The 21554-nt window shown below is 37.7% G+C and overlaps 1 protein-coding gene across 1 annotated transcript in view; it reads left to right on the top strand.

Moving 5' to 3' along the window:
- The window catches only part of GTDC1 (glycosyltransferase like domain containing 1), a 334720-nt gene that overhangs the window by 299110 nt on the left and 14056 nt on the right, over positions 1-21554 (top strand). The window contains exons 11-13 of the mRNA XM_044242544.1: positions 9409-9493; positions 11585-11740; positions 12837-12938. Of these exons, the coding sequence (XP_044098479.1) occupies positions 9409-9493; positions 11585-11646 (147 nt within the window). The 3' untranslated portion in view covers positions 11647-11740; positions 12837-12938. The remainder of the gene's footprint in view (positions 1-9408; positions 9494-11584; positions 11741-12836; positions 12939-21554) is intronic.

Consider the following 21554-nt stretch of genomic DNA (forward strand, 5'->3'; position numbering starts at 1 on the left):
GTGGGGTTAACAAGGAAAAAGGTGTTAAACAACATTTGTATAACCTCAAACCTGAGGTGTATATTTGTTTCATTTTATAACATTTTTTTTGTTTTTTTTTTTACCTTTTTTTCATAGTTTTATTTTTTATTCCCATTTTCATGTATTTTTGTTTAAAAATTTTAATTAGAAGTGGGAGAGGCTTTTATGGGCTTTTTTTCAGTCAAAGTTCTTATTTAAATTCTAATTAGTTAACAAACAGTGTAATATTAGTTTCAGGTATAGAATTTAGTGATTCAACATTTACATATAACACCCAGTGCTCATCAAAACATGTACCTTCCTTAATCCGCATCACCCCATTTTATAACATTTTTAAGAAGGGGGTAATGGGATGAAAAGGAGGCTACTCGTGTCATCCTGCTAACAGTTCCTTGTGTTCTGAGGTGCATCCTGCCTTGAGAGTCTGGCTTTGACTGACAAGTTCCTTGGGGCTGTAGGCAAAAGAATAGGGAGGAAAGGGAGAGAGAACAAAAGTTCCAAAGGTTAAATCTGGGGGAGGAGGTTATCTTGACGAGAGACTGGAATTCCAAGACAGATGTAAAGGAGCAGAAGCAGCTGCCACGCCTGAACAGCGAGGCGGGGAGGGGCAAAGGGGGATTTTTAAGGATCTCTTTTCCCCTCATCTTCAAAAAAACAAAAACAAAACAAATAAAGAACTTGGGTTTTTCAGAAATTATTTTTGGTTGCTGCGTTATCGTGGTTTTATTTCTAACCATAATGCTGTTCAGGTAGTTATTACTTTGTAGTGCCCAGGACTCTGCTTCTCTATTTGATTGCAAGAGATGAAAATCAACTCACATTAATCGGGCATAAAATTTGGCTTATGTGTCAAAAAGTCCTAGAAGATGATCTTGGGCCTTAAGGAGAGATTTCCATGATCAAGCACTGTCCTCTGGGATCTGGCTCAGTTCTTTCTCTCTCTCTCTCTCAATCTTTCTCTAGGTCCTTGTCCGGATCGTAGCTTTTTGTTTTTGTTTTGTTTTTTTCTCTGGAAGGCTATCTCAGTGTGGTGGGAATGATGACTCTTGTATACTTCATATGATCCTTACAACCTCAGAAGAGAGAATCTATCATTTTTAGCTCCAACTCAGACCCTGGTAAGGAGGTTTACTCATCCCGCATGGATTACTCTCCCCCCACTGGTAGTAGGGAACTTAAGGAAACACAGGACATAATTTCGGATGACCACACCAGTGGTACAATAGGACGGGTCTTCCAATCCTTCTTAAAAAACAACAACAACAACTTACCAGCTATTAAGAAGAGGCATTAAGTTGTGAGACAGTAGACATTGTATGTCTTGTTAGACACTTTCTTGCTTGAGTTATATACACCACTACCACCATACAAGGTGGAATTTTAACTTAAATTTAGACCTCTAATTGTGTTTTCAAATTTCTTTCAAAAGATTACACTCCAAGGTAACTTTGAAATGAAAGTTATTGCATATGCAGAAAAACCTGGAGCTAGAGCAGTTAAGAAGGCCTAAGTGCAGCTCACATTCGTCACTGGAGAAATGATGTGCTTGCACTTAAAATGTCATCTGGAAACACTCCCGCCCTTCGCAGACCCTCTGAGATGAACAGGTATCCACCAAGAGATAAACCTGTGTTTTCTTTTGTTATCAAGATATACTCAAAAGAATTGCCTGTCACATACTCCACAGTACAATTAACATTGGAAACGGACTGTAGAATTGGCAAGCTAGAAAGGTACATGCATTTGAAGGATTCTCATTCAGATGTCAAGTATCTGTCAAAAACTCTGTTGATTTTTGTTGAAAAAAGTTTTTAATTCCAGTAATAAGAGAGTTAGTTATGGGAGAGAAATGTCTGACTGTAAATAAATCGCAAGTGCAAATAGGACATTAGTCTCCTTTTGTATGCCTTAAACTTACACAACTATAAAGAGGTCTGGCCCCACATCTGGGTTATATAAAGGACTGGTCACTAGAATGAGGTGCAAAATTACGGGTGCCCACGTGTGACTCAGAAGATACTTTAGGCTCTGACTATGAAGGTTTGTTGGTAATTTAGAAGAAAGTGGTTGGTGTATCTTTGTAGAGACAAACTATTTGGACAATCTATTTTAAATCTACAAAATAAAAATTTATGTACATACTCTTTACTATAGTTATGGTAGATTGAATTACTGCTCCCGATTCTTTCTTGTCATAGAATTATACATTATACACCCATGCCCTTTTCCATTTGACTCCGCAGTGCCTTGTACTAGTGGAGGCAATGTACTGTCCCCAACGTGCTGAATTTAGGTTTGGCTGTCACTTGCTTTGAACAATGAAATTGGCTGGAAGTGACAGTGTACCTAGTCTAAGCTGAGGTTCTAACAGGCATTACGTATGCCCTCCCCATGAACCTTCAGTCACCAGGAGAAGAGCGTGGCCTGGGTAACCTGTATTCCTAGGAGAATACAGAGATTCATGAAGTAGACCTGAACCCAGCTGTCAGCCTGGAACCCAGAGCTGGGAAGCAGGAGTTGAATCTTGAACGAGAGAATTACAGCAACTCACAGGCTCATGAGAGAAAAATAAAGGCTGTTTTTTTTAAGTCCCTGAATTTTGGAGTGGCTTTTATAAATGCAACATTATTATGGCAATAGCTGACTAATAGAGTAGTATTTCTTTCCTCTGCCTACAAGTGTTTTGAAATTGATGGTGCATCTAACAACTCATAGCATTGTAGGATCAAGGAAATTCACTAATTATACAGTTAATCATTTAATTAGAATTATAGGAAGTGGTACAAAAAGGATGCGAAGAACACAAAACACAGAGACCTAATCTAATCTGAGAGTCAGGAAATGTTTCTGTGAGGAAGTGACATTGAAGCGGAGCTCTAGCCTTGAGCTAAGCAAAGTTGGGGGCAGGGAGAGAGGCATTCCAAATGAAGGGAGCAATCTTTGCAAAGTCCCTGAGGTAAGAAAGAGAAGCTCACTTCTTAGGATAAGTATCTGGAAAGCAAAAGAAACAGGAAAGTGCCAAGAGAATGGTGGTTGTTGAGGTTTACTACAGTATTATGAGTTGAACTGTGTCTCTCCTAAACTTCATATGTTGAAGTCCTACCCCAGTACCTTGGAATGTGACTGTCTATGAAGATAGGGTGTTTAAATTAAAATGAGGTTATTAGAGTGGGCCTTCTTTCAGTCTGACTGGTGTCTGTTTAAGAAGAGAAGACTAGTACACAGACACAGACACACAAAGGGAAACAAACTCATGTGAAGACCTGGGAGAAGACAACCATCTATAAGACAACAAGAGAAGCCCCAGAAATCGACTCTATCAATGCCTTGATCTTGAACTTCTAGCCTCCAAAGACTCCAAAATTGTGAGAAAAATAAGTTTCTGTTAACTAAGCCAGCTAGTCTGGCACTGTGTTACAGCTGTTTGTCTTAGTACATTCAGGCTGCCATAACAAAAATGCCTTACACTGGGTGGCTAATAAAAGTCAGAAATATATTCTTCATACTTCTGGAGGCTGGAGGTCCCAGATTAAGTGTCTGGAAAGATTCAATGTCTGGTGAGAGCGCACTTCCTCGACATAGACTGTCATCTTGCTTGTTTTTCCTACATGATGGAAGGGGGAGGGATGATCTTGGGGAACTCTTTTATAAGGGCATTAAACCCACTCAGGAGGCCTCCACCCTCATGACTAATCACTTCACTTCCTAATACCATCACATCAGGGGTTAGGATGTCAACTGTGAATTTTGGGGGGACAAATTAGTACACACTATAAGCCCAGTACTAAGTACCATGCCCAATAGTAGCTGCTTAGTATGTATTTGTTGGATTAATTAGTGATGGAGGTGAATAAGCCACATGGAATACACCATATTAAGGATTTATTTATTTGTTTATTTATTTATCTAAAGGGCAATAGAAAGATATTCATGGTCTTAAGCAGAAAAGTAAATATCTCAGAATGATTTTAGAAAGTTTCTCTGGCTGCAGTATAATAATGGATTGGAAGGGGGAGAATTAAGAGGTTGTCACAGGGGAAGATGGTGGTGGCTTACACTAAAGCAGGGGCATGGGAGGTGGAGACAAGTGGATTAGCTCAGGACTTGATTCAGTGGAGAAATCAAGGGGGCTTCGTGGTTGATTAGACAGTGAAGGAGAAAGAAAGATCAGAATGACTTTCTGGTTTGTGAAATTGAGACGGGAAACCCTGGCAGAGATCCAGATTTGTGAGGAAGCCCACCAGAATGGTTTGTGGTAAATTAAGATGCCTATGGGTTATCAAGAAGAGACTTCCAGTTATAGGATTATTATGGTGTAGATATCCTGAAAATTCTCCCACTGCAAATACTAAAATTCTAGATACAATAAAATAAATGCTCTTCAATCCATGGCTGAGGTCACAAGAAAGTAAGAAACATCACCAGGGACCAAAAAGAAGAGAGAACTGAAAACCCATGTGATAATGACATAAACTAACAAGGCAGGCTATAAATAAACTGGGGTAGGCTAGGGTGATGGTTATGTCTCAGAAACTTAGGAGCTTTCATGTTCATACTCGGAGATACACAGAAAGCAAGGTCTTGGAAATTCTGAGGGAGATGCAGGGAGGGGGTATTGAAACTGAAACTTCGAAAAATCCAGGATCATTTAAGGACTACTCTTTCAGTAAAATGGTAGACAGGAAATAATCTGCAAACTAGCACAAAGAGAAAACAAGGAAGTAAGGTATCTACCCTTGGGTGCCAGGTGGGAAATAAACTTTCCCAGAGAATTTGTAAACACAGACATGCCATGTGATTTATACGATTGAACACAAATCATATGAGCTTGGTGTTCAAAGTGCATGGCCTCTAACACTTCGTGTTGAGATGTCAATGTATTCCAAAACAGAAGCAAACTGAGAGCAAATCTAGTGCTGTACAAACTTATCCCAGGCCATATGTGATGTTTCCAGCTGAAGCCAATCAAAGATGAGTTCACCATTCAAAATTCCAAAACATACAAGGTAACAATCCACCTTGAGAGATTTAGGAAAGAGAAAAAGCAGCAGAATTATACTTGTAGGAAGTGTGGGACTATCAGATAATAATCAGTAATAATAATCAGAAAGACTGTAATATATATGGATTTAAACTGTCTAAAGCATTAGAGAAGGAAAAATAAGAGCATTAAGAATAAGATACAGATAGATTTGAAAAAAGAACGAATTAGAAATTCTAGAAATGTAAAATATTGCCCTCAAATGCCATCAGTGGTTTTAAGGGAGTATTAGATACAGCTTATGTGGAATTCATGAACTTGGAAGTAAATCTGAGGTTGTAAAGAAAATAGATACGAGGTTATACATATATTTATATATATAAATATATATATATATATTTACACACAAATATTTACACAAAGGGTGTTTTGAATGAAAAAGTCCCTTATTGTAGAAACTTCATAAGGATTTACTAACAGGAATAGGACAAACATCAACCTATTAATGCAGATTATCTCCAAAGGAATGCTAATGAGATTGACAACAGACTTCTCAATTGCAACATAATAGGCAAAATAAAATAATATCTGCAAAATGTTGAGAGAAAATAGTTGTCAATCAACAATTCTATAGTCATGTATATTTCATACTTTATACCTATATCATTCAGGAATGCGGTCCAAGGCAAATGCTTCTTTCCAGATAAATAATGAGAATGGTTGTGACTCACAGAACTTTGCTGAAAGAACCAAGTCAGAATCAGTTATTGAAATCATGCATGAACTGGCATGATGCATTGTGAGGAATTCAGTCTTGCTTCTATGACACTGTGACCTGAATCTAATCATGAGGAAACATCAAACAAACTTAAACCAAAGGAAATTCTGCAAAATAACAAGACTCATCTCCAAAAGCATGAAAATCATAAAAAATCGAGGGCAGACTGAAGAATATTCCAGACTGGAGGAGACCAAAGAGACATGACAACTTAATGCAGCATGTGATCTCAACTGGATCTTTTGGTAACAAAAAATATTGTTGCATCAATGAATGACTCTAGAGCATGGTCTGTTGACTAAAGGGCAGGAGTGTATCAAAGTTCATCTGCTTTTACTGGTTGTGTTGCAGTTAAGTAGGAAGATGTTCTCATTTGTAGAAAACATATTCAAGTGTTTGGGGGTTAAAGAACATCAGTAGTCAGGGAAAAAAAATGACTTATTTATATTCTGTGTCTAGATTTCTTTGCAATTTTTTGATTATTGTGTGGAAGTGTTGAATCACTCTATTATATACCTGAAACTAGTACAATGCTGCATGTTAACTAACTGGAATTAAAGTAGAAATTTTGAAAAAACATCTTGGAGACTTGCATGGATTCACACTGGAGAACCAGGATTGTTAACATTCTCTCAATGAATATCACCATGAAGAGATGACTCTCATCTGAGCACCCCGTTTCTTTGTAAACTTTCTGGAACACAGTTGCCCAAATATCTCAATGGCATTTTTATAGGTTATTGGATAGGTGGATGGATGGAAGCATGGATGCATGGGCAGATGGGAAGATGGCTAGTCATAAAAGGGCAGTCCCTAAATTGCATCACTCTACAAGCCACTGTGTTATTGGACTCCATGCCATTAAGAATGCCACCAAGAGAATAGCTAAATCACCCTCATTCACTCACACCCATCCTCATTCTTCTTTCCAAAATCAGCAGCAACTGAGAGTGGGTAGGGACAGACTCTTAATCATTTTCCTCCGAAGCCAAAATAGCCCCAAGGTCTGTTGAAAAATCAAGTGGTTTGGCAAAACAGCACATTAGAAAAAAATTATGGTTGAGAGTTACAGACACTGAAAAGCATTTTTTTCTAAGTCATTTCTTCCAAGTTTCCTGTTTACTGAAAAAAAACAAACAAAGGGCATTTGAATTATTTTCACCTTGTTTGGTCTTTGCTTTCTATCTTGGCCTTCCTACATTCTTATTTGTATATTTAGGGAGATCTTAGCAGGAGTAAATTTGTTATTCTAAAGCAGTCTACAGATGTACACTCACACAGCATAACAGAATCACAATTTTATGCAGGATTTTTTTTCTTCTGTCTTAGATTGTGCAGTTCTTAGAGGAAAATGTGGAAACAGTGGTATGTCACAGCTTCTGTTAGAGAAGTCCGAGGGAAAGGAGTACAACATGGTGATCAACCTTGGCAGTCCCCACATACAGCCTGATTATGTTGTAATACTGTTTGATGCAGTCGTATGTTTGATCAGTTTCAAGAGATGAATATCACCTCACTTCAAACAATATGATACAGTCTCATTGTATGGAATTATGGCTGCTGTCAATCAGCATATGGCATAACCCTTAAAGTGCCATCTTTGGGGAACGTCATAAAAATGATTGCAACACTTGCATTAATTAGTAAGTTTTCACACGAAAACCAAGTGTAACCTGTTAAGACAATTTATCTGCTGTATCTCTGTTCATTTTTGTTATTATGAAAATACGTGTATAACCCCTACACACGTACGCTCAGCTGATTAGCTCAACTTATTAGAACAGCCGTGCTAATAACAAAGATATCATAAGAACGAGCCCCCTACTTCTGTGTGGATCTGTAAGCTACACTTTCTATATTCTGTTGTATCGTCCCCAAGTATATCCCTCCCTTGAACCAACTATCTTATCAAAGTGAGGGGTGGGTGCAAAGTAAGGGTAAATGTTAAGTTGACACTAGGTCTATGTTCTTTACCAAAAAAAGAAACCTCAAAATTTCCACCTTGAAATGATAAATAAATGTTTGATATGATAAATACAGATTCAGAGTCTTTTGAGTATCATTAATTTCATTTTGTCAATGTTAATGGTTAGATACAGCATTTTAAGGGAATAAGAGTTATGATCCTTTTTACATTAGCCATGGAATATTTTCCCTCTTGCTTGAGGTTGTGTTTCTTTATTATCAGTTATTGTGTTTGTCTTGGGTTTTTCCATCGTCACCCAGTAATACCTGTGGTTTTGATTTTTCCCAATATATACATAATTGGAGGCATTATTGCTTTGACGTGGTACATGCTGATTTGACCTGGGACTTAAAACACTTTCTCAGGCCAGCTAATACCCCCAGATTTAACTATGTGCTGTTTTTCTCTTAAGAACTTTTTTTTTTTTTTTTTGAGAAAGAGAGGAACATTAGAGAGAGAGCATGAACAGGGGAAAGGGTAGACAGAGAAGGAGAAGCAGGCTCCCCATTGAGCAGGGAGACTGATGGGGGGCTGGATCCCAGGACCCTGAGATCATGACCTGAGCCAAAGGCAGAGGCTCAAGTAACTGAGGCACCCAGGTGCCCCTCATCTATGTTTATTGATACTGTGTTTATCTCTAGGGTATTGTGCACCTTTTTCCAAGGAATTCCTCTCCCACTGTTTCCCAGCATTCTCCTTCCTACTTTTCCCTAGGCTCCTCTACGGCCATCAACTGAGAAATCACTTGTTGTGGTAGATAGCCTTCTAAGATGGCTTCCAAACATTCCTGCCTCTCAGTATTCATGACATTGTCTAATCCTCTCCCCTTGACTATGGGCTGAACCTAGTGACTTACTTTTAATAATAGAATATGGATGTCACTTTTATGATTAGGTTATAAAAGACTGCAACTTCTGTCATAATGACTTCCTCGCTAGCTTTGATGAGCCATGCTCCCATGTTGGAGAGCCCCATATAGCAAGGAACTGAGGGTAGCCTCTGGCCAAGAGCCAGCAAGGGACTGAGACTCTTATTCCAATAGCCAGTAAGGAACTGAGTCCAGCCAATTAGTAAATGTGAGCTTGGAAATGGATCCTGTCTCAGCTGACCCTTGATGTGACTGCGGCACCAGAGACATCTATAGAGATAGGCCCTGATGCAAAAGACTCTGCTAGGTTGGACACAGAATCCAAACCCACAGTGAGATAGTGAATGTGTGGCGTTTTAAACCACTAAACTTTGGGTTTATTTGTTACACAGCAAGACAGCTAACACAACTACTATCTCTTAGTAGTTGAACATAGTCGGTAGCTCACCACACTCCTTTTATAATGAGTAGTAAAATAGTGGGGCTGGAGATCTTTACACTTTTACCTCAAAATATGGACAGTTTCATACCCAGGGGCAGGCTACATGGAAGTGCTGAACAAATCCATAAAGAGACATATGACATCTTCAGGACCTTCCCCAAAAGATCCTGCCATTCTTCATGGACAAGAGATATTGACCAGTGTTTACTCTTTGGCATAGGATTATAGAACTGGAATTTCTTTTTCCATGACAAACTTTAGCACATAAACAGACTGGAATTGTGGAACTATAAAGTGGTTTTTATTCACATCACTGATGGTATATTCTTAGATGCATATCTTTGTTTCCTAGATTCTTTCTCCCATCAACACATCTTGTCAGCAGCTTGTTGAGTGTGTGGTGGACAATCCCACTGGAGCCTTCAAAACCAGTATAGGTAGGTTGTCTTATTATTACTGGTAGCAAGATGACTTGAAGAATGCATCCTAAAACAGGATCTATACTTTGTGAACTGTTTTATTTACTTAATTATCCACATGAATAGAGGGGATGAAAAGTAATTACAGTGGTCAATAATCAAAAGCTTTTTCTTTTTAATGTAACACATAGATTTGATCTTTCCTAAGTGCATTTAACCCAATTTTGAGATCTTTTTATTTCCTTAACTCATATCTACTGCAGAGACATACTCCAGTAAGGTGTTGGATAGGAGAGGGAAGTCAATTTGGTACTGAACATGTTCCATGGGTGGGCCATGTGTGATTTATCAAATAACTGATTTATTTAAATGGTCCCTACATAGTCTAAGATTTAAGACAACAGTAAGGAAAAAAGAAAACAAGAGATTATTTTTCTTATTAGATTAAATGAATTCTATCCAGACTAATTTATAGGGCAATGGCTTGTATGTAGTTGGTGGGGGTATAAACTAACACAACCTTTTCAGAGAATAATTCTACCAACATTTTATGCCTGTTTCATGTCTTAGAATGTATGCCAAGAAAATAAATCTGAACTTGAAAAATATTAAAAGATATTTATTGATATACTCTTTATAAGAGTAAAAAATTTAATGCAACCAAAATATCTGTCAAAAGAGCTAAATACATTATCAGATATATAAAATATAAACTACCTTAGGCAGTTAAAAGAGACACTTGTATTATGGAGAGGTATCAGCAACATATTGTTAAATTTTCAAGGTTAGCCATTGAACAAAATACACATATATTTTGGTTCCAATTTTTTTTTACAGATGTCAACCTTCAATGTGCATGGATGAACAACATGTACTAAATCATTAAAACTAGTTTTCTTTAATAGAGGAATGATTGTGAGATATTTGAATACTTTCCAGTGAACATGCATTATTTATTAGTGAGAAAAGACAGCTATTTTCACTTTGAAAAATTCTAGATATTAATTTTTGCCTTTTCTTCTTTGGTCACTGAAAAAAATTCAACACATAATCATCTGTTTCATTTTGTCCTCTAATTGTTCATCTATTTTTTATTCATTAGCTCAGTTAGCATTTATTAAGCATCTATCATGTGTCCTGTGGTAGTCACTGAAGAAACAATATGGAACAATTCTGAATTTGTGTGTCATCTTTGCAGGTATCCCACCCACTACAAAATTATAAATGTCCTAAAACTGGTTCTATAACACCTACTTTTAAAATAATCTCTTTAGTGGCCCAAATCTTGCTGATGGTTGCCAAGGGTTCAAAGACTACCTTTACATTCAAGTTATTTATTGCTAAAGGAGTGATTTTTGAACTTTTGAAATTCAAGACGTGAGTTCAAATACTAGAATATGTATTAGAATGAATTTAAAAACTCAAAGTCCCTGAACAATTAAGCAATAATTTCAGGAATAGTAAGGTCTTAGTATGTCTATAAAAGTATCCAAAATATCCAACTGGGATAATCTAGTCACAGAGTTCCCCCTGAGCATGGAACAGAATGTTGGAATTTTGGAATGTTGGAACAGAATTCTGTTGAAACAGAATAACACCTCAATGGTTAACTATATTGGTATGAACATATATGTCATCCATATGGATTATGTATGTGAATACATTCAAGCAATGCAGACTCATATATACATATTTGGGAATCAAAGATTTAGTAGCCATGTGCACCCTTCACTGCTGATTTGAAGTTTTTCTTATTTCACAAATGGCCAGTTGCATGGAGGACCTATGTCAGACAGCATTTCATCAGGACAGACATCAATAGGAGCTTGCTGAAGAGCTTTGAGTGGACCAATGTCTGACGGCACACCTGTGAAGGGTGGGGTACTGACTTAGCTATTTCAGTGGAGATTCTGTGAGGATGCAGGATTCTCAAAATATAAATTTTTTTGTTTTCAGTAGAGCCGGTCACTTGAGATCTTTGTTCATCATTTTTTTAAGGGACTTCTGGTACTTGGTAAAGAGAAAACAAACAAACAAACAAAGAACTCATTGGGATAGTTCGTTCAAGGAATTCTTGACTCTTCAAAGCTTTTTCTATCTTTCCCACAGGAAGTCCTAGAGACTTAATCTACCACCCTCCTTTTTTCATTTCCCTGTCATTAATCAGATGACACACTGAGAGAAGCACAGACGTGGAAGGAAAGAAGTGAAAGAAGATATGAGCAAAGAAGGCAAGAGAAGATACAGATAAGGAATTGAATATGGGTACATAGACTACAGTTTCTCCAACTATCAATATAAGAATTTCAGGATATTTGCTATTGATAATGACCACACTTAGAAAAGAGTTCAGTTGTGTGTGACTTAAGTATTAAAAACTAGACAGCAGGCCCAAGAAGGAGTAGTTTATACTATGCCTGTATGCCAAAACTGAGACTTAATTATAGTTTTGGCTCTTCTAGAAATGGATTCTTAAACCAGTCAGTTGGGGAATCCCCTGATCAGCATTAGATAGGCTCCTGCTATCCCCTACAGGGAAGTGACCTTGCAATCACCAGCTCCCTTTTGTCTTTTGTAACTTCCTGTTCCTGCTCCCTTTAGCCTGTAAGTCTATAATTTTCTACAGCTCCACACAACTCCATTTTATCTCTAGATTCGACGATGCCTTATTTGAATCAATTGTTGCTCATATAAACTCTTAATGTTAATATGCCTCAGTTTATCTTTTAACATAAACTATAATCACCTTCTGAGCTCTGTGAGACATTGCCCAGTTGGAAAATTTTTAGGCTTGACATTGGGAGCTAAAGTTTCTAGTCCATGCCCTCTCAAAATGGCGGCACAGTCAAGAGCACATTATTTGTCCTACCCGGTATGCTTCAGTATCCCTATTTATGAAAAACAAAATGGTAAACAGTGCTTAACGTACCCATGTCATATACCTGATGTGAAAATGGGAGACACATTGAAGACATGAAAGTGTTTTGAAAGATTCAGAACTAATTGCAAAATTCAAACATTAAAACCAAATAAAGAATTTTTGGGGGGGTGATTTGAGCAAAATACTATCATTCAACCATTAATGGATGAGTTCAGTTAGTAAAAGTGTGTGACTTGTGAAGAAATGGATTGGTATTAATTATAAAAATTATATTATAATTAATGCCCTCATTCATGATCTACCAATCAATATCAATTGAAGGTTTATTATTTTAAGGAGAATGGGCAATTAGCAGTTTGATGCCATGAAAAAGAGATAGCCAACTGACTGATGGGTGCCCATCAAGTTTAATTTTAATTTGTTTTAAAAGAATCTTCTTTAGGAGTGAATTTAAATGCACATCGCTCTTTCTCTTTTCAGAAAATGAATATATATGTTGTTTAAAAAGCATATCTGAATGACAAAGAATGAAGTCTGGCATATGTAACAAGAAATGAGCACATCTTCTAAATGGGCTCGATGGTATGGTATAAGTTCTATTTTCTCACATAGTAATATAACTGGATTGCTCTTTAAATTAAGTGAATTTGTATGTCCTCTCTCTTTTAATGGAATCAGTTTTGATATACTCTTTGTTCGTGCTGTTACGGCTTCAGTCTAAGGGTTCTTTGTATTAACTTTTTAAAGTTACATTACAAAGAGGTTTTAAGATTTCCCAACAGGCTTTTATTTAACCAAAGCTTTTGATCTCAAACCTGCTGGGGCCTAGTGAAATCCTTACCAATTCTCCAGTAACTCCTCACTATTGGAATTTGAAAAGACCCACCTGAAGGATTGAACTCCCGGTATGGTTTCAGCCATCCTTTAGATCACTCTATTTAAGCAGACAGCAAGGGGGTCTAGTGCACCCTTTGTGATCTGCTAAGCAGCCTAAGGTGTCCTTTGCATAAGTTGTACTCCTAAGGAAATAAAAATCAGGAGGACACAGACCTATATTCCTTATTTCCTGCTATCTTCAGTTAAAGGGGGATTGCAGGGGGTCTGCTTAACATCTTTTGCTACCTAAATACCTTTTGGACATGGGAACTCCATAAAAGAACTTTCATTGCATCCATTACCCTACTGCAGTGCATAACAAATTAGATTTAAAAGGCTACTTTTTTCCCCTTACAGCTATTTCCATCATTTTCTTTAAAATTTCAATTTAGTGTCAAGTGACAGAATATTCTATAATATACATTAAAATTCTATAATGCCAATTATGCTAACTGAGCATTATTTCCAAAGAATTAGGCTTTCTTATTATAGATAAATTATAGTTTAAAAGATGAGATAGAGAATTGCTATGTTCAAAACATGTAAAATATAAAACTCTATAAAGTAACATTGTTTTTTTAATAACTCTTCTTTAAATATAGTTGTGCATTAATTTTTTTATCTGGCTCCCAATTCCCATTTTTAGACAAGCAAGTTCAACTGCATTTGATGTTGAAGGATATCAGTGCCACCTATTTACCTATTTTGAGAAAGGGTGAAATAAAATTCTCCATTATAATAGTCAAGTGTTTTTATTTATTTTATTTAAAAATTCCATTGTGCAGAGGTTCTACAGTTGTAAAGAATGAGTATGGAAACAAGCAAAATTTTGTAAAGAACACAATATTTGCTGCTGTATATAAGAACAGATTTACCTTTGGAAAACTTCTATATAACTATTTACATTTACCTTTCTATTAATGTGATGCAAAACCTCCTCATTATTTTAAAAAAAGTTTCTTGGCTTGAAGGGGCGTAAAATTTGTGACCCCAAAATATGCTACTTTGGCATGTAGATTATTTTGAGCTGAAAGCAATCAAAATCCAGCAGACTAAAGAAAGACTTTTACCTTTCCTTTGACTACCTAAAATAATTTAGGTAGGAATCCTTGTCCAGAAAGAAAGCTATTATCAAAGATAACGTCTATCTGAAAGACCTATCTGTATGGCAGAACAAATATCTACTTACCAAACATCTGTTCCTCTTCTTGTCTCGTGGATTACCCTCCTTCCCTTTAAAGCCCCAGGCCCCTATCCTATTTCTTAGTTCAGGATGGCATATAAGCCTCAACTGCTTGAATTGCCCTTGGGTCTCATATTTTTATTGGGCTCCTCTTCATATGTAACTAAATTTGGTTTTTTGTTGTTGTTGTTGTTGTTAATCTGTCTTATGCCAATTTAATTATTAGACCAGCCAAAGAACCTATAAAAGGTTCTATAAAACCTATAAAAGAACCCTTAAAGACCTTGTGTTGATAAAAAGAGATCGAGTGATCCTTGGGTTGTCATTGTATCAGATGTTCTTATCCCTGACAAAGTCTCAAAGTAGCTTTATGCCAAAGAACTAGAAATAAATATATGTTTCCAGACATTGTAAAATATTTGCTCTTCGGTGTTCACTGAGTGAATCCTTTCACGCCACTGTATAACATATATTACTAAACATTAAAGGAAATTGATATCAAGATGATGTCCCGCTCTTTGAGATCCAATGTAACTGTAGCAGAGTAGCCTAGAACAATCTCAATTCTGAATATGGGGTAGAGTTGTCAGAGTGTTCAATTTGGGTTTCAGAAATGTTACCATACGTTTAGAAGAATACATAATTATTCCATATCTCAACCTATTAATTTCCATAAACATTTGTTACTTACCTGATTGGTAAATATTAGTGAGTAGTTGTCTTAATGGAATATCATTTTCTGCATCTCATAGTAAGTGATTATCATACTAATAGTTCATAGTTAACACAGAGTAGGTGCAATGAGTTCTTTCTCTGGGGAAAGCGGGCTCAAAGACTTGCAGAACTGTGAGGATGGTGGGAATTATATAAAAAATGGTTTCTGATTTTTATAGATACTGTACATATTAATTTATTGTATATTGTATTATAGTAATCCCCTGCTCATTTGTTTTAAAAAATCTGTGCATTTTTAAGAATACAGAAAAGATTTCTTAATTTTTTTAAAGATTTATTTTTATTTATTGGAGAGAAAGAAAGAGAGAGAATGAGTGGGGAGGAGAGGGAGAAGCAGGCTCCCTGTGAGCAGGGAACCCTACGCAGGGCGGGATCCCAGGACCCCAGAATCATGATCTGAGCCAAAGGCAGACACTTAACTGACTGAGCCACCCGGGGGTCCCAGGGAAAAGATTTAATAAAGTATTTCCCATAATCCCAAATTTATTCTATTTCACTCTTATTTATAATGTAAATAGTTCCAGAGATATTACTCTGCAATATCTACCAGTTGAAAAAATGTATATTACCTATGATTAAAAAATCACACTTTCTAAAATTTGACCTTTAGAAATACTTACAACACTGGTACACAGTAGTGAGAAGGATGTTCACTATCACATCATGTGTGAGAATAAAAACTGTGGTCAGCTTAAATGCCCATCAGTGTGGCACTAACAAGACCTCCGATGTCCCCAGCAGCAGCATGGTCATACCTGCTCACTTACCAAGTGCTAGCCAACACCTCTTCATTTCCACACAGCGACTGTTTTCAGGTAGATGTTGTTAATATCACATTTTCCGGGTTTAGGAAGTAAGTCCAGAGAAATAAATAATGTGTCAAAATCACAGCATTCCTAATGGTGGTCCTAGAATTCAGACCCAGCCAAGCCTTTAGTTGCAGAGCCCTTGAATCCCTTACTATAATGCTTGTACCTATCTCACTCAAAGAATGATACAGTTTCAGACATGATGACGTGGAAAAGATGTCTAAGAAATATTAAATGACATTTTAAAAAATGAGGTCACAAAGAGGAATTCTAGTATGCTATCATTTTGGTAAAAGTTATATCTATGTACATTAGAATATAGAGAGAAAGTTTGAGGGAATATTCACCAGACTTTTTATGTAAGTTTCTGCATATCTTTTATATATCTCTGTAATATTTAGAGACTTTATAAATGTATGATAAAAAAACAAAGATCATTCTTTAACAAATCAGTGTATAATTAGGAGAATCAATAAGAGCAATGAATTATTTCATTAACATATGGCATTATTTTCAACATCTCCAGTGCTGACAGTCAATTTGGCCTTTTTATAACAAAGCAGAAATAAATTATATCACAGAATTTTTATGCTATGGACATTAATTATTACAGTCTGTTTTGAAGGGGATGTTTAAAAAAAAAAAAAAAGCAGGGACGCCTGGCTGGATCAGTCAGTAGCATGTGCAACTCTTGATTGCAGGGTCATGAGTTCGAGCCCCACATTGGGCATGGGACCTACTTAAAATAAACAAACAAATAAATAAACCATAGATAAATAAAAATGGAAAAAAAATAAATAAAAAAAGAGTAATCTTCAGATTGTTTTCCTTGTGTAAACAAGTTTTACAAGTGACCTGTCTTATAATTATTGAATGAAAGCTCTGCTACATCAGTAGAATTATACCTATCTTTATTTCCCATTCCCTATATTATAACACAAATATTTGTACTTTTATAGTTTTGGGGAAAGGGAGATTTTCACACCCTTTCTAATGACCTTTAGAAATAAAGCGCTTACTACTTTTGCATTTATAAGTTGTTTACATAGCAGGCAGGAACATCCAGGTTCCTAGGAAGGGAAAAAATTCTGTGCATTTTATTCTGAAGTTACAAATGATATTTGATACACTGCTGGGCTAAACACGGGGTTTGGGCTGGCTCTAGCCCTACTTCTTACATTTCAGCATTGAAAAAAAAATCAGTCATGGGTAATGCTTTCAAAAACTCTAATCCAAAGCTTTGCTTATGGATATCATATGATTTTAAAAGGTAATAAAGAACATTCCCTGTAATCAAGGGTGAGTCAAGGAAAATGGCATACGAGGGAGTAAATCAGCCAAACAAAAACTTGACCCAACACCAAACTCATTGTCAGAACCACAGCTGCCACATCAACCAATGAGACCTGAAAGGGAGGCAGCCAGGAAGTCAGGTGCCGAGGCAGGAAAGGCTCTGTTCCAGATCCATTGGCAGTTGGCCCTTCAGCTGCTGTGTACATCCCCAGTGTGGGCCCAGGGGTGTTGGATCTGGTTTTGGACCACAGGAGGGGAGTGAAGTGAAGTACAATCAATATTGTCAACAGCAAGATTGTCAAGTTAGTACTGATAATACATTCATGGGAAGATACACTCTGTGGCTCTTTGGGTTCTATGCGGAAGGAGAGCTCACGGAGAAGGCAAACTCTGAGGACATAATCTACCCCTCTGCTCATACAACCTAGTTATGGGGTTCAGTTTTCCTTTAACCTTCGACTCCTGTGGATGGCGTGTCTTGTTTGCTAAGCAGCGTCTTGCAAGCTATTGAGAGAGAAGCAAAGACCAGGTTTAAAGGGAGGTGTGGTTACTCAGGAACAGATACTCAGATTTTAAAAAGAAAATGAATTTTTGAATTTGGCATTATGAACAGAGAGTTGTCATGCTACTTTCCTTCAACAGAGAAAATAAGTGACCCAAAATAGAAAATAAATGACCCTTGCTGTGATTAGCAACTTGCTGTATCTGTTTAGTGTCAAGAACGCTGCTAGTATCTAATAAAAATTTATAATTGTAGATCCCCTTTTGAAACAAAAATGACTCAACAGAGAATATATCTTTGTGTCAGGTCATCTTACAACACTTCTGAAGCTAAGGAGTGTCCTGTTTGTGTAGAGCAGACGTTTCCTCAATGCTGAAAACTGATTATGACTTCCTGAATTTTGAACTTGTCTTTGAAATTACCCCTAGTTACCCAGTTGTATGGCCTCCAGGTTTCTATTATTATACTCTCACTTTAGTGGTGAGACTTCGCATGTAGTTTGTGAAAATGTTCCTTACTGAGGAACGCATTAGTCCACTGTAAAGAATAGCATCTGATGTGGGACCCTGAGCATAGTATGTTCTCAATAAATGTGCGTTCATTATGACTTGTGAGACATTCTGGGGACTATGAAAGACATTATGAGACCTTAACTTTTAGTGGGAAATACAGAGGTATGAAACAAACACAAATGAAATACAATAGAAAAGCATTAACATACTCAGAATTTTAAAAATTATATACACGTGCATAAGGAAGAGTCATTTGTAGCAGCCAGAGATTAACTTTCCAACATGGTTCCAATGGAGGAGATGGATACAATTTATGATAACGGCTAACATTTATTTAACACTACTGGCCAAGGACAATGTTAACGACTTTTGATATATTGATTATCCCGTTGAATTTCACTACAACTGTAGTAGTATTATTTCCATTTTACAGATATGAAACCCTGGGCTCAAATTTCAAAATCATTACCCAAGGTGGATAGGGAGGCAAGTCAAGGTCTGTAGCCAGAAAACACTAAGATCTGAATGCTTATTTTGGGTCCCCCCCAAAATGCCTATGTTGAATCCTAATGCCCTATGTGATGATATTAGGAGGCAGGATCTTTAGGATGCGATCAGGTCATGAGAATGGAGCCATGATGAATGGGATTAGTGCCCTCATCAAATAGAACCCATACAGCTCCCTCGCCCCTTCTGCCATATAAGAACACAAGGAGAGGGTGGCTTTTTAATGAACCAGACAAAAGGCCTTTGCCACAATGACATCAGCCTCCTGAACTGAGAGAAATCAGTCTCTGCTATTGAGACCCTGTCTTGGTTTTTGGCTCTAGCCCTCCAAACAGATGAAGACAACGTACAACAGTGTGGAAGAATAGTCATCTTCCAGTTGTAGGCCTGGGGGTTCTGGAGCATTGTTCAGGCACAACCACGGCTGCACATTTAGGACCCAGGTGAAACTGAAGTATCGCTTGACTAAAACTGTGCCTCTGGAGATCCCCTTATCGTTGTGACTCCTCAACAGCAGTGTTCACGGCTTCCTGTTGCTCATTGTTGCCTTCCTCATGCCCCTCTCTGTCCCTGATGGTACATCTCCTGCTTGCGCTTGTACTTGTGTAGCCTCCTTTCCCCCGCTGATTTCTAAGCAATCAAGCCTTCCCTTTGCCACATGGTCTCTACTCCCTTCCTGTTACCTCTGTGGATGCTTTTCCGTCTCTGAACCTCTCTCTCTCTGTGGGCCTTCCCCGATGTCTTGAATTCACGTGCCTCTGACACTGGCTCAGAGGTCAACTGGCATGCATTCCTATCCATGGGGAGGAGCTCTATCTCCTCAGGCCACCCCAGAGATGTAGTCCCTGAAGGGGAGACAGCAGCCTTGGGGTAAAGCCCTCACCTCATGTTGCGTCGGCCCGGCCAGGTGTGATGGTTAATTTTATGTGTCAACTTGGTTAGGTTATGGTCCCCAAATTTTTGTCAAACACATGTAGCTGTGAAGATATTTTTTAGATGTGACCCACACGGTAGACTTTGAGAAATCAGATTACTGTCCATAATGTGGTAGCCCTCCTCCAATCAGATGAAGGCCTTAAGAGAAAAGATTGAAGTCCCTCTCCAAGGAAGGAATTTGGCCTCCAGACTGCCTTCATGCTCAAGATGCAGCATCAGCTCTTTCCCAGGTCTCCAGCCTGCTGCCTGCTCTGTCGATTGCAAACTTGCTAGTCCCCACAATCTACAGAGCCAATTTCTTAAAATAAATTCTTCTCTCTCTCTCTCTACGTATATTCGCATCCCCTTGGTCTGTTTCTCTGGAGAACCCTAATACACCAGGGGAGCAGGTTCATGACAACAGTGAGCTCTGATAAGAAAAGGCATTGTGTTCAATCTAATCAGAGCCCATAAGAATGGAAACTAACTAGTTGATCCGAGGAATGAGTGACAAGACTAAGAATACCTTAAATAAATAAACATGAGATGGCTTTGAATTGGCACATGAAATATCAGACAGTCAATCATACGAAAAGTTTCATTATATCCGTAGCTACTGCAGTAGAATGAATGACTTCGTGTAATTTCAGAGTGAGGAGGGGAAGGGGAGCTTGGTTTTATTCAGCATCTATTAGATGTCAGGCCCTTTTCTGTACAGGAAATCAACAATTATCATTTAATTTCACAATACTTAATTATCACAATATAGTTTATCATATTTAATTATCAAAATATCCTGCAGAATCAGACCGTGAGATGTATGGAGGTCAAGTAACCTGCCAATGGTTACCCAGAAAGCAAGAGAGGATTCTCTTCTTGACCAAGGAGACCCAGACAGAGTCACTCATTATGTGCTTGAAATACTGGCCTTCACCCCAGGACTGCTGCGCACATTGTACCCTTGGTGTGGACACTTGCTCCTGCTTCAGGTTTTTTATCATTAAAACTGCAACTTGAATGTTCTCTTTAGGGACTCACTTCTCTCTCTTCCCAGGTTGACTCGGACCACTTCTAGCTCTTCAAGGTCCCAGCAGTTCTTTTTTCAAAGGCATTTGTATGGAAGCCTTTCTTTTTCTTCCTTCCTTCCTTCCTTCCTTCCTTCCTTCCTTCCTTCCTTCCTTCTTTCAATATTTTATTTATTTATTTGACAGAGAGAGAGTACAAGCAAGGGGAACAGCAGGCAGAAGGAGAAGTGGAGCCCAATTCAGGGCTGGATCCCAGGACTCTGAGGTCATGACCTGAGCTGAAGGCAGAAGACGGAGCCATCCAGGTGCCCTGAAAGCCTTTCTTTGAGTTTTCTCTACTGGACTTTTAGTTGCATGAGAACAAGAGCCGCAGCTATTTTGTTCCCCATTTTATCTCTGGGCCCTAATGGAGTCCTGACCATGTGAGGACTAAATGACTGTATACTGAATAAAATAATTTGTTTGAATTTGAAACCAGATCTGTCTGAGCCCATAGTTCATGCTCTCCTCCTTTGTATCACATGACTTTCTTTCCCCTAAAAACTAACAGGTTTCTGACTTTTTAAAAAGTAAATAGGAAAGCACCTGGTCTCCTGTCCCAACCCCTGCCCCAATTCAAATTCTGCATAAAAAGAAGCCCATTTTTAAACAGACCTTCAGGGTTATTTTACTATTAATAAAATTTTCCCTTTCCAAGCACAAAACCTTAGAATGAGATTTGCTTTCTCTACCTGTTTTACTCCAACAAGCCACATTTTGAAACATATACAAACTGTGTGACAGTTTGGTGTTTTTTTTCCAACCATGCTAAAGGTTTTAAAGAACCTGTGAAAGCAGGAAC

The sequence above is a fragment of the Neovison vison genome, chromosome 3 (genome assembly GCF_020171115.1).
Source record: "Neovison vison isolate M4711 chromosome 3, ASM_NN_V1, whole genome shotgun sequence".
NCBI classification, from domain to species: domain Eukaryota; kingdom Metazoa; phylum Chordata; class Mammalia; order Carnivora; family Mustelidae; genus Neogale; species Neogale vison.